The 17,001-nt window shown below is 29.1% G+C and overlaps 1 protein-coding gene across 1 annotated transcript in view; it reads left to right on the forward strand.

Annotated features, from left to right (window-relative positions):
* The first annotated feature begins 2,017 nt into the window (after positions 1-2,017).
* LOC122854965 (paired mesoderm homeobox protein 2A-like) overlaps positions 2,018-17,001 on the forward strand; it is a 61,129-nt gene continuing 46,145 nt past the window's right edge. Inside the window, exon 1 of the mRNA XM_044156011.1 lies at positions 2,018-2,627. Within this exon, the coding sequence (XP_044011946.1) occupies positions 2,288-2,627 (340 nt within the window). The 5' untranslated portion in view covers positions 2,018-2,287. The remainder of the gene's footprint in view (positions 2,628-17,001) is intronic.

Consider the following 17,001-nt stretch of genomic DNA (forward strand, 5'->3'; position numbering starts at 1 on the left):
TGTTTGCTGCGGATTTCTCTCCGTGTAGGTTAATTTTCAATTATGATGCTTCAAATGATTGAATAAAATGAAAACAAAAATCTTTTAAGATAAACAGAATTTAAACTAATTGTCAAATAACAAACAAAAAAAAAATCAACTATCGAATTATAATATTAATATTAATAATCAATAATTTAGTTTAAGCCGGCTCGTTTGGAGTAGTGGATAGCGCTCTTAACTCTCCACCCAAACGTCTCGAGTTCGATCCCGGACTACGGCAAAACAAAAATTACTGTTAGCTATGTGCAGAGTCTACACAGTAATTTTCATCGAAAAAGTTGTCATCGAAACAACTCAGAGCGATGTAAAATAAAGAATCGTTTTCAAGAATCTGCACAGTGTTCTCGAAACACCAATAATGATGATCATCTGGTCGTGGATCAACGTGGAAGTCTGTGTGTCACTCTGCTACAACTGTGGATCGTCATTTATATGACACTCTGCCACAACTGTAGATCGTCATAAAAAAGTCATCAACGGCTGTCTACTACCACATGTTTATCTCGTCAAAAATTGTTCTTTACATATATAATTATATACATATTATTAAGTAACTTATAATTGTAATAACTTGTATAATGTAGCCCAAAAGATGAAATGTCAAGGGCGTAAACTTAAATAAATAAATAAATAAATAAATAAATATTCAAGTAAATTACTGCAATTATATAATTTTTCTTACACTTAATTATTCAATATTTTTTTTGTAATATATAATTTACGTTACTAATATATCACGATTTCTTAAATTCTATAGTCTTTAGCCAGGTAGAAATAAGAGTCAATTTTTTGACTCTTCATATCAAATTAACGTGTAAAGTCAAAAAGTGACGTCAAATTAACTCTAATTTCTACCCAGGTATAATATCCATACATTTTCGATTATAATTAGTAAATACTATTATATCATATATATACTATTATAAATATTTAATATCCATCGTTATTCTAATACTCGAGTCGCTCATTTGGAACAAAAAACATTAATGAGTATAGGAGAAACCCATACTGTCTCAATACATTGGTCATAGTATACTTTTTTATACTACTATACTCATTCCATAATTTTCTATACTCACTTTTTTATCATGGGCACTGAAACAAAAATGTAAAAATCGCTAATCATCGCACCGTTTCTCAGCGTTGTATTTCTAATAATATATTATAACTTCTCAAGAATCTTCGTTTTCGCGCATCCAATCCATACAAGGGAAAAAGAAACTCCAAACGTTAGTGAGAGAGGAAAGTTCTGATAGTCCTCATCATGATTTTTTCTTCGAAAATCCTCGATTTTTTCGTAGCACGTACACAAATTTACGTATAGTATACGGCGTTTTTCGTTCTACATTGGAGGTTCCATAACCGAACGGTGGATTGGTATAGACAGTGGGAAGCAATCCTAAGGAGGGCAGAAGTGGTTTTTTCATGAACCAATGAACAGTAGGGAAATAGAATTTACCAGGGCCATCTTGAAATGGCTGTCACAAACCACGCCCCAAAGTGCGCGGCAATCATTTGGCAATCGTTATTGAATTAAGCTTATCATTTGATTTTTAGAAAAGCCAACAGTCGGTTGAGTCTCGGGTATTTTAATGCAAAAAAACATTTATTATAACCGATATAAACGTAATAATTTACAATTATCTTGATAAGATTATCTTGTGAAGCATTATTTGTCAGTTATCGAATAAAGATGAAAAGTGATGTATCAAAAAAGTATAGGGAAGAGAAAAAAACTTTAAGTAGTTTTAAATTTAAAAAATTGTAATTCCATTTTTTTCACTCATATATTCAAAAAAAAATTTCATTCCATTATTTTATTTACAACAAATTTATAACAACAGCAAGTTAAAAGTAGAAATATGTATACCACTTTTGGAAATATTTTTTTTCGAGAATACTTATATTTAGTTTAGGATCAATTTCCACTCAAAAAAAAAAAAAAAAAACAACCAATAACACGATTTCATACTTTCTTCTTATGTGAACTCATTAAGTGACTGAGGTTTTTTGTGAATATGCTGTTGATTCTAATATAAAGTTTGTGTCATGAATTTTACTGAACCGACACTGATAAAGGAAAAAAAAGCTATTTTCATGTGCAATTATTTAATGGATTATCACGTGTAAGCATTTTAAAGAAAACGCCAATTTGAAAACAACGATATAAAAATCGGATAAGAATATTTTACGAATCCAAAAAAACATTTGCTTATAAAAAACATAAGTAGTTTTCCTAAAAAGCATGGATTACTCGTATTTAAATCAAGCTGCAGCAGCTGCGGTCGCTGGTTTCGAAGCATCTAGTTGTGCTTTAGCCGGTGATATGCAATGTAATTATAGCGATCTCAGCCCGTGTGCACCAATGAGTCAAGCCGCGTACCGCTATACGGCAGTAAGAGCAGCTGGCTATCCGGGGAATTCTGGGGCAACGGGAATAAGTAATGGGTCTTCGCTCTCGGCTCATCACACCATCCACTCGCATCATACGACTCATACGACACCCTGCTCAGTTATGGCTGCTAGGACTCAAGATGCTCATCGACATGCTGCTTCTATCTTCAATCAGTCTATAAATCTTCAAGGTAAATATGTATTCGATTGTACTCTTGTTCTTTCCTTTTTTTCACACAATTATTATAACCCCCACAAAAAAAAACCTATCTGAAAATACGCCATTCGAATATATCTGAATGGCGTTTATCCAAGATATCTGTTTTTTCGTGGGGGAAATGATGCACACATCCCGTGTCGAAGGATATAACATGGTCAGACAATGGCTCAGGCCTGGCAAAAAGTTGTTGTTGCATCTTTTTTTCACTAAACAAAATGGTGAAATATATATATATATATTATATATATATATTGGCTAATACACTGTAAAAAAAAAAATAATTACTTTTACTATGTTACTATGTTACTACTGAGGGACGTTTTCGGAAATATGGTTCAACATATTATTTTTTATAATTTTTTTTACGATGTGCATTTTAAATTTTACGATAGTAACATAGTAAAAACTACTCTGCTGAGGTAAAACCAGTTTTTATTATGGTTTAAGTAGACTTTACTTGTTCAATAGATAGTCTTCACTATACCAATGATACGAACAACCATAAACTTGTTACTTTTTACTATGTTGTGTGTTTAAATTCACCATGACCGTGAGGGTACATTTGGAAAATGAACCGTACTATGGAAACCTTTAAAATGTGCTATGCAACTCGTAGTTGTTACTATATACAAAATGGTAAAAGTTATTAGGTCTGTAGTTAGTTTTACTATGCTAGCATGAAAGAAGAAGGGAATAAAGAGAATAAATATATATAGACATTTTCGATTCTTCTACTGTTTTATACCTGAATGGCAATTTGGGTAAACGATCGGAGTTCAAATCCAGAAACCCGGGTTCGAATCCCGAGTTAGGTCAAGAAATAGCCAAGTTGAGAAACATGTATAAGCATAATAATAATTATTATAAATAATTTAAAGTTATTTTTTAAATAAACAAATAATTCTGTTTTTTTTATCGAAAATACAAATAGAATATAATGAAATGTACTATTGAACATCGTAAATCTCACCATGCAACATAGTAGATTCAACGAACGCTAGACTTGACTATGCAACATAGTACTTCTTAACAAGATACATCGTATCTTCTCCAATTTAACTATGTGCATAGTACATGTTATTATTTTTTCGAAAACGTCCCCGAGTACCAGAAAAAATAGTAAAAATAATTCTTTTTTTATAGTAAAATTAATTATTTTTTTTTTACAGTGTATTTTTTATTGACTAAAGAATTTAAGGGGTGAGAAACATTACTGCAGACTACACCGAAAGAAAAAAAATTTTTCTGAAATGTAAAAAATACAATTTTGTTTTATAAAAATGCAAAATTGATTTAGAAACTTTTTTTTGTTTTAACTCAATGATAAATTTTTCTGAGGTAAAACAATTTTTTTTGAAACAAAAACAAAATTAATTTTGAAAGATGAAAATTTTTTTTGGTTTATGAAATTTTTTTCTTTCAAGGATAAAAAAAAAATTTTTATAAGTTGGAAATAATATTTTTCAATTAAAAAAAAAAAATTATTTCTGGTTGAAAGTCTGAATTTTTTGTCTGAGAAAAATTTATTTTTTCATGTTAAAATTATTATTTTTAGATTTAAAATAATTTAATTTTTCGATTAAAAAAAATATTTTTTTAAATTAGAAAATAATTTTTTAATCGGTACAATTATTTTTTTATCAATTTATTTATTAATATTTTTGAATAATTTTATTCTTCTTTCAAGTTTATATATTAAAAAATATTTTAGGATTCAATTAATAAATGTCTATGTCGTGGAATCATACATCGATGTCCAATCACATCAACATCGATGTACAATGTATAATATGTGAATTATTTAGGAATGTACATTTATAAATTTAAAATAAATATATATATTTATATATATAGATAGATAAAATGGAAAATATAAAATTCAAAAATATAATATATCTATATATTTGAGATATATATATATATATATATATAATATTTATAATTATTCATTATATTCATTAATAGATAAAATTTAATATTTAATATAAATGTATGAAAATATGTATACTGTTGAAAAATATCATAAATAACATATTATTAATAAGCAAAACAGCTAGCTAATATTTATTTAATAATAAATCTATTGATTTACCACTTTTAATGTCTACGTTTGGAGATGATTCAACTCAATAGGCACACGCAGATAACCGGCATTTCAGATTCAATGAATATAGAATTTGGCTATCCCGAGATGAAAAAATTGAGGTATTTTGAAGAAACACAATTGTGTTTGATACTTGAAATTGTGTTTCTGAGCGCTATTAAAAGTACTTTTCGAACACCGATTGAAAAGTATTTTTAGCAGAATAATTATGTTTGACGAGTATTTGAAATACAATTGTATCCGGTAAAAATACCTGCTGATTATTTGAAAAAAATAATTCCAACAAGAGTGCGTTTTACATATTTATTTTTTTACATAAATTCGTTTCTACCCGAGTTTGATCCTACGTTTTCCTAATTACTAAATCTACATTCTACCACGAGACCATTTTCACAAGTTAATAAAATTGGAAATTTTGTTCACATAAGCTACGAGGTCTATACAAATATAATTTATTTAAAAACTAAAAAAGAGATTCACTATCGTTATTTTAGATTACGACTCGATTTATTTGACTATACATCCTTTCCTAATCAACATTTGCCATAATTAATTATAGTTAAATAGCTATTGGCAAATGTATGTAAGGAAAAGATGTGGTGTCCTCAGAATGATTACTAGAATAAATTGGAATGTTAGTATAAGGATAGAAAAAATTATTAAATAATTATTAATTAACTCATAAATAAATTATTTAACTCTAAAAATAATTGGAGTTTATTATATAATACGGTGCTATGATATTGAAATTTTTCTAAGTCCAAAAACTGGAGTATCAGAATACTTTTCAAAGACTTTTAAAGTACTCAAACATTTAAAATACCTGTCAGGGATAATTGTATCCGAGAACCAATATTCGAGCTCTTCATTTACTTCTTTCATAATACCACCAAAATATCGAAAATACTCGAGTATTCTCACAATACCTCATAAACATCTCCGGATATAATTCAAACACTATAAAATATCAATAATACTATTCGAATACTCGATTTTTTCATCTCGGGATATAATTAAAGCTATAAGTAAAAAATCTAGCTAAGGAAAGAATTAAGCTGGTAAAATAATGTAGATATTAATTGTGTGGCTACAATCACGCAGCTAAGTAGAATAATGTAGGTATCTAAGTTTTTTTTTTTTTTTTAATGGACTTTTTTTTTTTGTAAAATTTAATTTTTTTTTCCAACTTCATTATTTTGAACTTGGCAAAACTAGACGAAACTAGTTAAAGAATAAAAATGACTTTGGACGGTCATGGAAGCCAGAATGGATACTAAGTCACGTCCCTCGCCACGGGAGTGCCACGGGCCTGAATTACGATGTTTCCTAGACTTTTTATGTTTTTTTTTAGTCAAATCAGCCGCTGATGAAGATGTCGAGCAAGATGCAAAAGAGCAAAAATGTAAATTTTTTTTAAGTAATCTATCCGTTCCATTTTTTATTCAGTAACAATCGTATAAAATATCTAGTGGCTAGATTTAAAATCTAGCTTTTTACAGAAAAAAACTAAGTCTCTTATTTTTAATTTGGCAAAACTAGATAAAATATAAAGAGAACCAAGAATGGTAGAAAGGTCAGAATGGACGATAAGTCACGTCCCTCACTGCGGGAGTGCCACCCCGAGATGAAAAAATCGAGTATTCGAATAGTATTATTGATATTTTATAGTGTTTGAATTATATCCGGCGATGTTTATGAGGTATTGTGAGAATACTCATGAGTATTTTCGATATTTTGGTGGTATTATAAAAGAAGTAAATGAAGAGCTCGAATATTGGTTCTCGGATACAATTATCCCTGACAGGTATTTTAAATGTTTGAGTATTTTAAAAGTCTTTGAAAAGTATTCTGATACTCCAGTTTTTGGACTTAGAAAAATTTCAATATCATAGCACCGTATTATATAATAAACTCCAATTATTTTTAGAGTTAAATAATTTATTTATGAATTAATTAATAATTATTTAATAATTTTTTCTATCTTTATATTAACATTTCCAATTTATTCTAGTAATCATGCTGGGGACACCACATCTTTTCCTTACATACATTTGCCAATAGCTATTTAACTATAATTAATTATGGCAAATGTTGATTAGAAAAGGATGTATAGTCAAATAAATCAAGTCGTAATCTAAAATAACGATAGTGAATCTCTTTTTTAATTTTTTAAATAAATTAGATTTGTATAGACCTTGTAGCTTATGTGAACAAAATTTCAAATTTTATTAACTTGTAAAAATGGTCTCGCTGTAGAGTGTAGGTTTAGTAATTAGGAAAACGTAGGATCAAATCCGGGTAGAAACGAATTTATGTAAAAAAATATATATGTAAAACGCACTCTTGTTAGAATTATTTTTTTCAAATAATCAGCAGGTATTTTAACCGGATACAATTGTATTTTTGAGTATCCCGAGCAAGTATTTTAACCGGATACAATTGTATTTCATATACTCGTCAAACATAATTATCCTGATAAAAATACTTTTCAATCGGTATCCGAAAAGTACTTTTAATGGCGCTCAGAAACACAATTTCAAGTATCAAACACAATTGTGTTTCGTCAAAATACCTCAATTTTTTTATCTCGAGGGATCGAGAGGCACGGTAGTGCCTCGTGTTAAGTGTGAGAAAAAAAATAATAATACCGAAAAAAAAAAAAAAAATGAAAGCGCAAAAACACTACCAAGCCTAATATACATCAAATAGAGGTAACCTCATCCCTCGCTGACTTTTAAAAATTTATTTAAAATATGATGATGACGATAAAAATAAATGATTTTTATAATTTAAAATTCTATTGTATCAAGCTTTGCTATAAAAAAAAACCAAATTATTTAATCGTTTTTTTTTATTTTTAATAATTGAATGAATTTTTCGACTGTGCGTTTGTACGTTTAAGGACAGAAATTTTTTATCTCTCTCATACTTTCTTATTACTCGCTATATCTCTCTCTCTACTTCTTTATATTTTATTAATATCAAGAGATTCTTTTGTTTTTTTGATGATTTATTCGAATTTCTTCATTAGATGTGTCAACTAAATGTGTCAATAAAAATTAAATGTGCCAAATGTTTATTTTAAAATACTCAGTTGAAGTACAGTTTTCTACAATTATATGCAAATGATGTTAAACGTGAATTATCATCAAGCAAATCAAATTTAAAATTATTAGTTGATAAAAAACCAAAACAAAGTTGTATTGAAATAATAGCATATTGATTAAAGAAAAATACATACGTGATTGTGGAAATGTTTATTGTTTTTGACGTCATGAATGTGATGATTTTTCTGTACAATTTTGTCATAATGGCATTAGTGCTGATTCATATCATGCTGGTATGAGTGATTTAGCAAGAACACAAGTACGAACAAGATGGAAATTTGATGATGTTAAAATTGTATGTGTAACAATTGTGTTTGGTATGGGAGCAGATAATTTGTTATTCATGCTGCATTATCAAATTAAGGTAAGTTTTAAGTTAATAGACGTGCTGGACGTGATCTTATAAATACTGATTGTTTATTATTTCATAGTTACTCTGATGTTCATCAACATCGTTAAATGACAGAATTAAATAGACCACCACTATTAGTTTTACAAACACATATGGATCATTTTATGAAAATAAAATAGATTGTCGTAGAACACAACAGCTTAAGTATTTTGGCGAGCAGTTTAATAATAGTAAATGTATCAAAAATAAAGATACGTCATCTGATAATTGTCGTATTATGTATACAATTATTCACAGAAATTCATATAATTTATGTGGCTGAAGCAATTATAACAGTTGTTGGAGATTTATAAATGTACCAGAAAAAAATTCTCAAGAATGGCTTGATACTTTCAAATATAAAAAACCTTCATCACAAAGGTTAGAAAAATATTTATAAACTTTGGGTAATGTCAAAACCTAAAAATAACAATTTTTGTGATGCTAATGATGTAAAAATTATTTGTTTTGGTAAGTAAGTTCAATAACTTCTAGTAATAATAAAAAAACTATTTTTAAATTGTTATTTATATTTCATGTATATTTTAGAAAAACTCAGATGATTCCTCAGTTTCTCCTAAAAAACTTGAATTACTTTCAAGTACAATTTATGTTATTGATGACTCAATGGATCAGTCAGCTGTACTTGGTGGTGAAATAAAAGTGACAGTGAAAAAGAAAATTTAATATCACCAATGGACAAACCAGTGTATTATAGAAGAAGGCATATTAGTGATTCATCATCTGACAGTGATGACTTATTAACTACATACAAAGTAGAATCACCCGAGATGAAAAAATTGAGGTATTTTGACGAAACACAATTGTGTTTGATACTTGAAATTGTGTTTCTGAGCGCCATTAAAAGTACTTTTCGAATACCGATTGAAAAGTATTTTTAGCAAGATAATTATGTTTGACGAGTATTTGAAATACAATTGTATCCGGTTAAAATACTTGCTCGGGATACTCAAAAATACAATTGTATCCGGTTAAAATACCTGCTGATTATTTGAAAAAAATAATTCCAACAAGAGTGCGTTTTACATATATATTTGTTTACATAAATTCGTTTCTACCCGGGTTTGATCCTACGTTTTCCTAATTACTAAACCTACACTCTACTGCGAGACCATTTTTACAAGTTAATAAAATTTGAAATTTTGTTGACATAACCTACGAAGTCGATACAAATATAATTTATTTAAAAAATTAAAAAAGAGATTCACTATCGTTATTTTAGATTACGACTTGATTTATTTGACTATACATCCTTTTCTAATCAACATTTGCCATAATTAATTATAGTTAAATAGCTATTGGCAAATGTATGTAAGGAAAAGATGTGGTGTCCCCAGCATGATTACTAGAATAAATTGGAAACGTTAATATAAGGATAGAAAAAATTATTAAATAATTATTAATTAATTCATAAATAAATTATTTAACTCTAAAAATAATTGGAGTTTATTATATAATACGGTGCTATGATATTGAAATTTTTCTAAGTCCAAAAACTGGAGTATCAGAATACTTTTCAAAGACTTTTAAAATACCCAAACATTTAAAATACCTGTCAGGGATAATTGTATCCGAGAACCGATATTCGAGCTCTTCATTTACTTCTTTCATAATACCACCAAAATATCGAAAATACTCATAAGTATTCTCACAATACCTCATAAACATCGCCGGATATAATTCAAACACTATAAAATATCAATAATACTATTCGAATACTTGATTTTTTCATCTCGGGGCATTACAAAAATTGAAAACAGACAATTTGAAAAACCAAAAAAATATGTGATAATGATGACAGTTCTAGTCCAAAAAAATTATCTAGAAACTCACAAGCTCAAACAATGAAAATGCCACCAAAAAAAAATCATTAATTCACAAAAACATCAAATACCAATAAAAAAGCCAACAAAATTTTTGTCAGATTCATCAGATGATGATTTTGAAAAACCTATTAATAAAGAAGAATGTATCCTAAAAAAAGTTGATAAATTAAAAAATTTTCATTGAATATTATTTAATGATATTATTGGTGTATTAGAAGATTTTTTAATATATGATATTGATAATTTAGATAATAGTTATTTTGTTGTTCCAATTGATAATAATTGGCAAATTGTTGATAAATATAAAAGAATTCAAAATATATGAGCCAACACAAATGCAACAATGAATCATCATCATAATTCAAATTTAAATTCAAATTCAATGGAAATATGTACATCATCAGGATGAGAAGGAAGAGCAGCATCATCACTTACTTTTAGTAATATAATTGAAAGTATGCCATGAAATGAATCCAATGTCACCGTTTCCAACAGATATGCCAAATTATTATGAATATTATAAAGAAAAACATAAAGTTATTGCAACAAATATGAAACAACCATTGCTAGTTAAAAAAATTTTCTGAAGACAAAGTTTCAACTTTGAACATTTTTGTCTTTTCTTTTTATATTTTTTCGGAAAAATTATTTTAAAAATTCTAAAAATTAATCATGTTATAATTTTGTATGATTTAATTTAATAATTTTGTTGATATAAAATATTAGATAATATAATATTAATTTTTTTTTATGTCACATGAATTTTTAATAAAATATTTATATAATATTATTTAATCATTTGGTTTCCATTCCTTATATTTTACTTGTACGAAAAAATATTAGTATAGAAGTGAGACCCGGCAATACTTGCGAGACGAGACCGAGATCGAGACCTAAAATCCTTAAACTGCGAGACTGAGACCGAGACCTGGTGCGAACTAGCGAGACCGAAACCGAGACTCGTTGATTCTCGTCTCGTCTCGTACCGCATAAAGCCCTACTAATTTTTTTTTTAATTGCTAGCTAGAATAACTCTCTGTTTTATAGAATTTCTTCTGATTTTTCGATCTTAAAATAAAGTTGACCGATTCAACACGGCCGTAAACGGAAAAACCCACGTTCTGATCTGTATCCAAAAACCCCTCTACTCGAAATTACTAAATTTGATTCAGATTTGTAGTTCTTTTAATTACGAAAATTAAAAAAAAAAAATAATTAATTTCGACAACCTTTTTTAGAAGATATTCAATCGCAACCCGTGCAGGAGACGACAACACGGCCATGCAACGGCCTATGCATGGCGAAATTCTGCCATTAATGGGCCACTCATACGCCGGGCCAGGCGCGTTACACCATTCTAATATTGGCTGCCATTATTGGCCCATTAACATTTGCCAAGATTGGCCCATTAAAATTTGCCAAGATTGGCCCATTACTTGCGAAATCAATTATTTTTGTAAATAAAAATAACAAAAATATTTTTTTTTTCAATTGCATATATAGGTTATCGAGCCCAACTCTGTTTTTTTATAATAAATGTTTTTTTTTTCCTGCCTCTCGCCGGGCGCGAACTGTAGACCGAAAACCTAAACCTACACTAAACCTATGCTTTAACTAACAGAGCCACGAGCGCGATATATATATTTTGGAAGTTTTTTGTTCTCTTGTAGTAATTGAGTTCACTCGTAGACTTGGTAGACTTTTTTGAAGATGATTATTCAAATACAAATATATTTATTTATTCATTTAATTTTAATGCTCCATTGTTGATTTTTTTTTTTTCTCTTGTCTTGTTTTTTTTTTTGTCAAAAATTAGCTGATGGTTGGTAGCCATTAATGGCCAGCCATGAATTTGCCATGAATTGGCCGATGAACGGTAGCCATTAAATGGCCAGCCATGAATTTGCCGTGAATTGGCCAGCCAATTAATGGCCAGATGTTGGCCAAAACAAGACTGCCAATCTTGGCAACACAATAATGGACCGATTGTTTGCCAAGTATATCCCATTAATGGCCCTTGCTTGGCTACCAATCATGGGCTGCTGTTTATCGGCCAGTGTATGGCCGTGTTTCCATGCTTGGCGATTCCTACACGGGAAATGATTAATTAACTCCGAAATTTACTTCCCTTTACTGCTGCAGTCGTATTTGTGTGTGTTCGTATAGGCCGGGTACACTACGACAGATGTGATAGTAACGGACACAGATTTTATGCATAGAGGGCACCAATTGATTTTAAAAAATCATGGGCTGGGGCGAGCCTCTTTGTCATAAAAAAGTTATTCGGCGATGGGACTTACATTCAACCTTAAGCTCCATCTTATGATGAATTTCATGGGAGAAACAGAAATAATTCTTTACAAAAAGATGTGATATCAAACAAAAAAAAAAAACAAGTTTTTGTTATAAAAAAAAGTGTCAAGTGTTCGAAATCGTGTTTATTTATTTTTTCCATTTAATTTTTTTTTCTTTACAAAAAGATATGATATCCAAAAAAAGTCAAGTATTAAACTATTAGTATATAAAATAATCTTTGACATATAATCAAGTCTTAAGTTTCGACAAATTTTTACACTTGACCCCACCCGGTTCTTCCCAAAAAAAATTTCAAGACTTTCACACAAATGGAGACCTACTAAATATCAATCATTTTTAAAAAACTTGAAGTAAAAAAAAAAAGTTACATTCCTGAGATTTCAATCGCCTTCAATCTCTAGGATGTCATTATTAATTTGTCGTTTAACCTGAGTGATTGGGTATTTTCAATTATTTTAATTCTTTTTATTCTTGTGATCGAAAAAAAAGAATTTAATTTCAACACCGGCTTTAAACATTTTCTTTTCTGTATAATCAGCAATATTGACAGTTAACCTGTAGAATCCATTGGTTACTTGTCCTTGACCACACTTTATCTCGGGTTAAATTGGACTTCTCTAAATAACTTTCTCACGTAGCATTGAATTTTCAATTACCGAATGATACTTATTTTTATTATTATTCGAGTTGCCTTGTTGTTGTTTAAATCAAATTTAGAAAACCCAGTTCTGGTTTGATCGCACTGGTTTTATACCATCGATAGCATCAACATAACCCGTTACATCACTAAATTATAAATGATTATTTTTAATTAACAAATACTCACAGGTTTTTTTTTAATTTTCAAATGCGTTTACCTGGATAGCTATATTCTCGACATAATTATCTCCTCAGTTATCTCCGGCGACAGGGATAACTATTTTGTGGAAATTCACCTTAATTTATGGGTTCATTTGTATCTTTCTCAATGGTTTCCATCAAACGACTATATCGCTTTCGAGCGTTTTCATGTTATCCCCGGTACAGGGGATAATTATGTCAAGAATAGCTATCCTGATGGAAATATTTCTCCGGCATGACTCCGTTTTTGGCCATTGTCTCGGAAATTACTCCGACATGAAATTAGTACCGAAAAAATTATTCCGGCATGAGATTAATGAAGGAGAATAAAGATTTATGTAACTTATATGTTTTAATCAGTGTTGGCTATCTGAGAAATAGTTTCATCTCAAATTTTTTTTGATGTAGAAAAATAAAGATATATAAAAATAAAGATAATTTTTATCTTTATAAAAATAAAGATAAAGATAAAAATGATTATATATAAAAATATATGTGTTTAAACATGCCAGCATATTTGAATGATTTTTATGCTGCCAGTCCTAAGGGTCCTAAGCCTGTATAAAATGTGAAGGAAAATGTATAGCATTGTAATTGTCAACAGTGGAAACTACCATTAGCTATGCGTCATCATACGTGTGTAGACTTGAAATTTTTTTTGGGAAGAACCGGGTGGGGTCAAGTGTAAAAATTTGTCAAAACTTAAGACTTGATTATATGTCAAAGATTATTTTATATATACTAATAGTTTAATACTTGACTTTTTTTGGATATCATATCTTTTTGTAAAAAAAAAAAAATAAATTGCCAAAAATAAATAAACACGATTTCGAACACTTTCTTTTATAACAAAAACTTGTTTTTTTTTTTTTTGTTTGATACAATTGTATTTCAAATACTCGTCAAAAATAATTAATAATTATCCTGCTATAAAAATACTTTTCAATCGGTATCCGAAAAGTACTTCTAATGGCGCTCAGAAACACAATTTCAAGTATCAAACACAATTGTGTTTCGTCAAAATACCTCAATTTTTTCATCTCGGGACAGGCTTGAATTCGGTCGTTGCCCGACTCTTCGATCACGCTATTTTACCCAATTTGTATTCTTGTTCGCTTTTTGTCTAGTTTTGCCAAGTTTGGAAATAGGAACTAAGAACAAACAAAAAAATAATGGAACTTAGTGTTGCCAAAATAAAAAAAACTTGGAAAATTTTTTATTTTTTTTTTTAGCTACAAAAATGTCGCCGACATTTTTTTGAACATGTATAAGACTTTTTTCTTAGCAGCTAAATATTTTACTTAGCCTTAATAATAGCTAAACAATCAATATTTCCTCTATTTTACCAGCCAAATTTTTTACTTGGTTCCTATTCTTAAACTCGGCAAAACTAGAGAAAAATTGGACAAGAATTTAAATACCAAATAGCTCTCAACCCACACGTTTCAAGTTCGATCCTGGACTATGGCGAACAAAAATCACTGTCAGCACTAAACATGCGTACAGTCAAAACAGTTGTCATTGAAACAACTAAAGCGATGTAAAATGAAGAAGTAAAATTTTGGGAATCTGCACAAGTATTTGTCAGTTTTCCTAAATCAAAAATAAGGAGCATCTGGCCGTGAGTCAACGTGGATTTCCATATGTCACTATGCCGCAACCTTGGATTCTTATTCATATATCACTATGCCACAATCGTGGATTGTCATAAGTTATCAACGGCTATCTACTACCACATGCTCATCTTATCAATGCGTATATCTTCTTTACATATATAATTATTCATATTAAGAATTTGCAATTATTGTAATTTGTAACTTATATACTGTAGCCTATAAGCATGAAATGTCAGGGGCGTAAAGTGAATTAATAAACAAATATATAAATAAATATTTGCCTAGGTACATTGTACACTGAGAAAATTTATTTCTGAATTATAGAAGTAAATTTCTTGACAAAAAATGATTTAAAATAAAAGATGGTTCAATAAAAGTAACCACTGGTTTGTATAGAAAAAAAAAATCTTGTTTTGAAAACAATTCCATCATTTTATTAAGGAAACTTTTAGTTCTACCGTTACATAAAATCTAAGGAGAAATAGCTTCTAAACTTGACTCCAATTATGATAATAACAAACGAATAATTTCTTGTTTTGACGTGAATTATTATTCGATCCAAATAATAAATTATTCAATTCTAATGATAAATGGTTCATGATATACATCACTAGCAATGCGAGGATAAGAAACCAAGCCGTGTAAATTACTGTAATTCCTTTATTAAAAATTTTTTTTTCGCTCTGCATTTTCACTCTGTAATACTGACCAAAATTTTATAGGAAAAAGCTGTTCCTTGTAGTGACAGTACTGGCACATGACATTATTCTTTTTTTGGTTTCAATTATTGGAAGAATGACCTGAATGACAGTTTAATGTTTATATCAAACTGAAATAAATAGAAAATAGACTTGTTGGACTTGCTTGTTATCGTCACATAGGTCGTACTAGACATTAGTTAAGTCTGTCTATTTTTCGGTATTACAGGGCAACATTGCAGGGCGAAAAAAAATTTTTTATTAAAGGAATGCACCCCATCACTGTCTAGCATTAAATTTAAAAAAGATGATTCTTTTTACAAAATATGAAAGTTTTTTATGAACAAAGTTATTGTTTAAATTGAATCTAATGCAGCATGATTCAAATAATCAAAAGTTTGATAAAATTTCACGTTAAAACTAAAGAATATATTTATTTACTTGCTGTTACGTTACTGCTGTTGGCAATTCGGCACTCATACTGAAAGATCCCGAATTTTCCGAATTACGTTCGGTTTTGTATGGAAGAAAAGGAAATTTTATTGTGCTGGCATAACAAAATTTATTCCACTGCGCTACAATAATTGTTAGAAGATCAACAAATATTGTTGGACAGTAAAAATTGTTGTGCTGTTTAATAAAAATTATTCAAATAAAAAAATCATAATACATACATAAAAAACTGTTGGTCTATTAAAAATTGTTATGCTGTTTACACACAGAGAAGGATATGTTAACAGTTAACATATCCTGTTTAATGTTAACATATGCCATGTTAAAATGGGTGGTGGCTGATAAGTTTACATCAAAGATATATATATTAACATTAAACATACGTATCTTAATAGTTAATATGCGTATGTTAACTTTAAGATATCTGTAATTGACACAATTTGAAGGTTAGGCTGATAGTTGAAGACATTTACGTATGTAAATATGAAAATTGAATGTAAAATTAAGAATGAATTTACAAAAAAACTAAATTTAAATAAATTTATGATAACTCGTGTACATATTATATTATATTACAATTAGAATAGTATCACAATAAAATGTCAAAAAAAAAAGATTACAAGAAGTAGACTGGCGCATCAAAATATTTGGCCACGTAAAGATACGTATGTTAACTATAAACATACGTATGTTAACAGTTAAGATATGTATGTTTATCGTTAATATATATATCTTAACATTAAACTTTTGTATGTTTAATGTAAACATATTGGTATGTTAACTGTAAACTTATCCTTCTCTGAGTGTAATAATTTTCGTGAAACACATAACCCGTGTAGGAATCGCCAAGCATGGAAACACGGTCATACACTGGCCAATAAACGGCAGCCCATGATTGGTAGCCAAGCAAGGGCCATTAATGGGATATACTTGGCAAACGATCGGTCCATTATTGTGTTGCCAAGATTGGCAG

The sequence above is a fragment of the Aphidius gifuensis genome, linkage group LG4 (genome assembly GCF_014905175.1).
Source record: "Aphidius gifuensis isolate YNYX2018 linkage group LG4, ASM1490517v1, whole genome shotgun sequence".
NCBI classification, from domain to species: domain Eukaryota; kingdom Metazoa; phylum Arthropoda; class Insecta; order Hymenoptera; family Braconidae; genus Aphidius; species Aphidius gifuensis.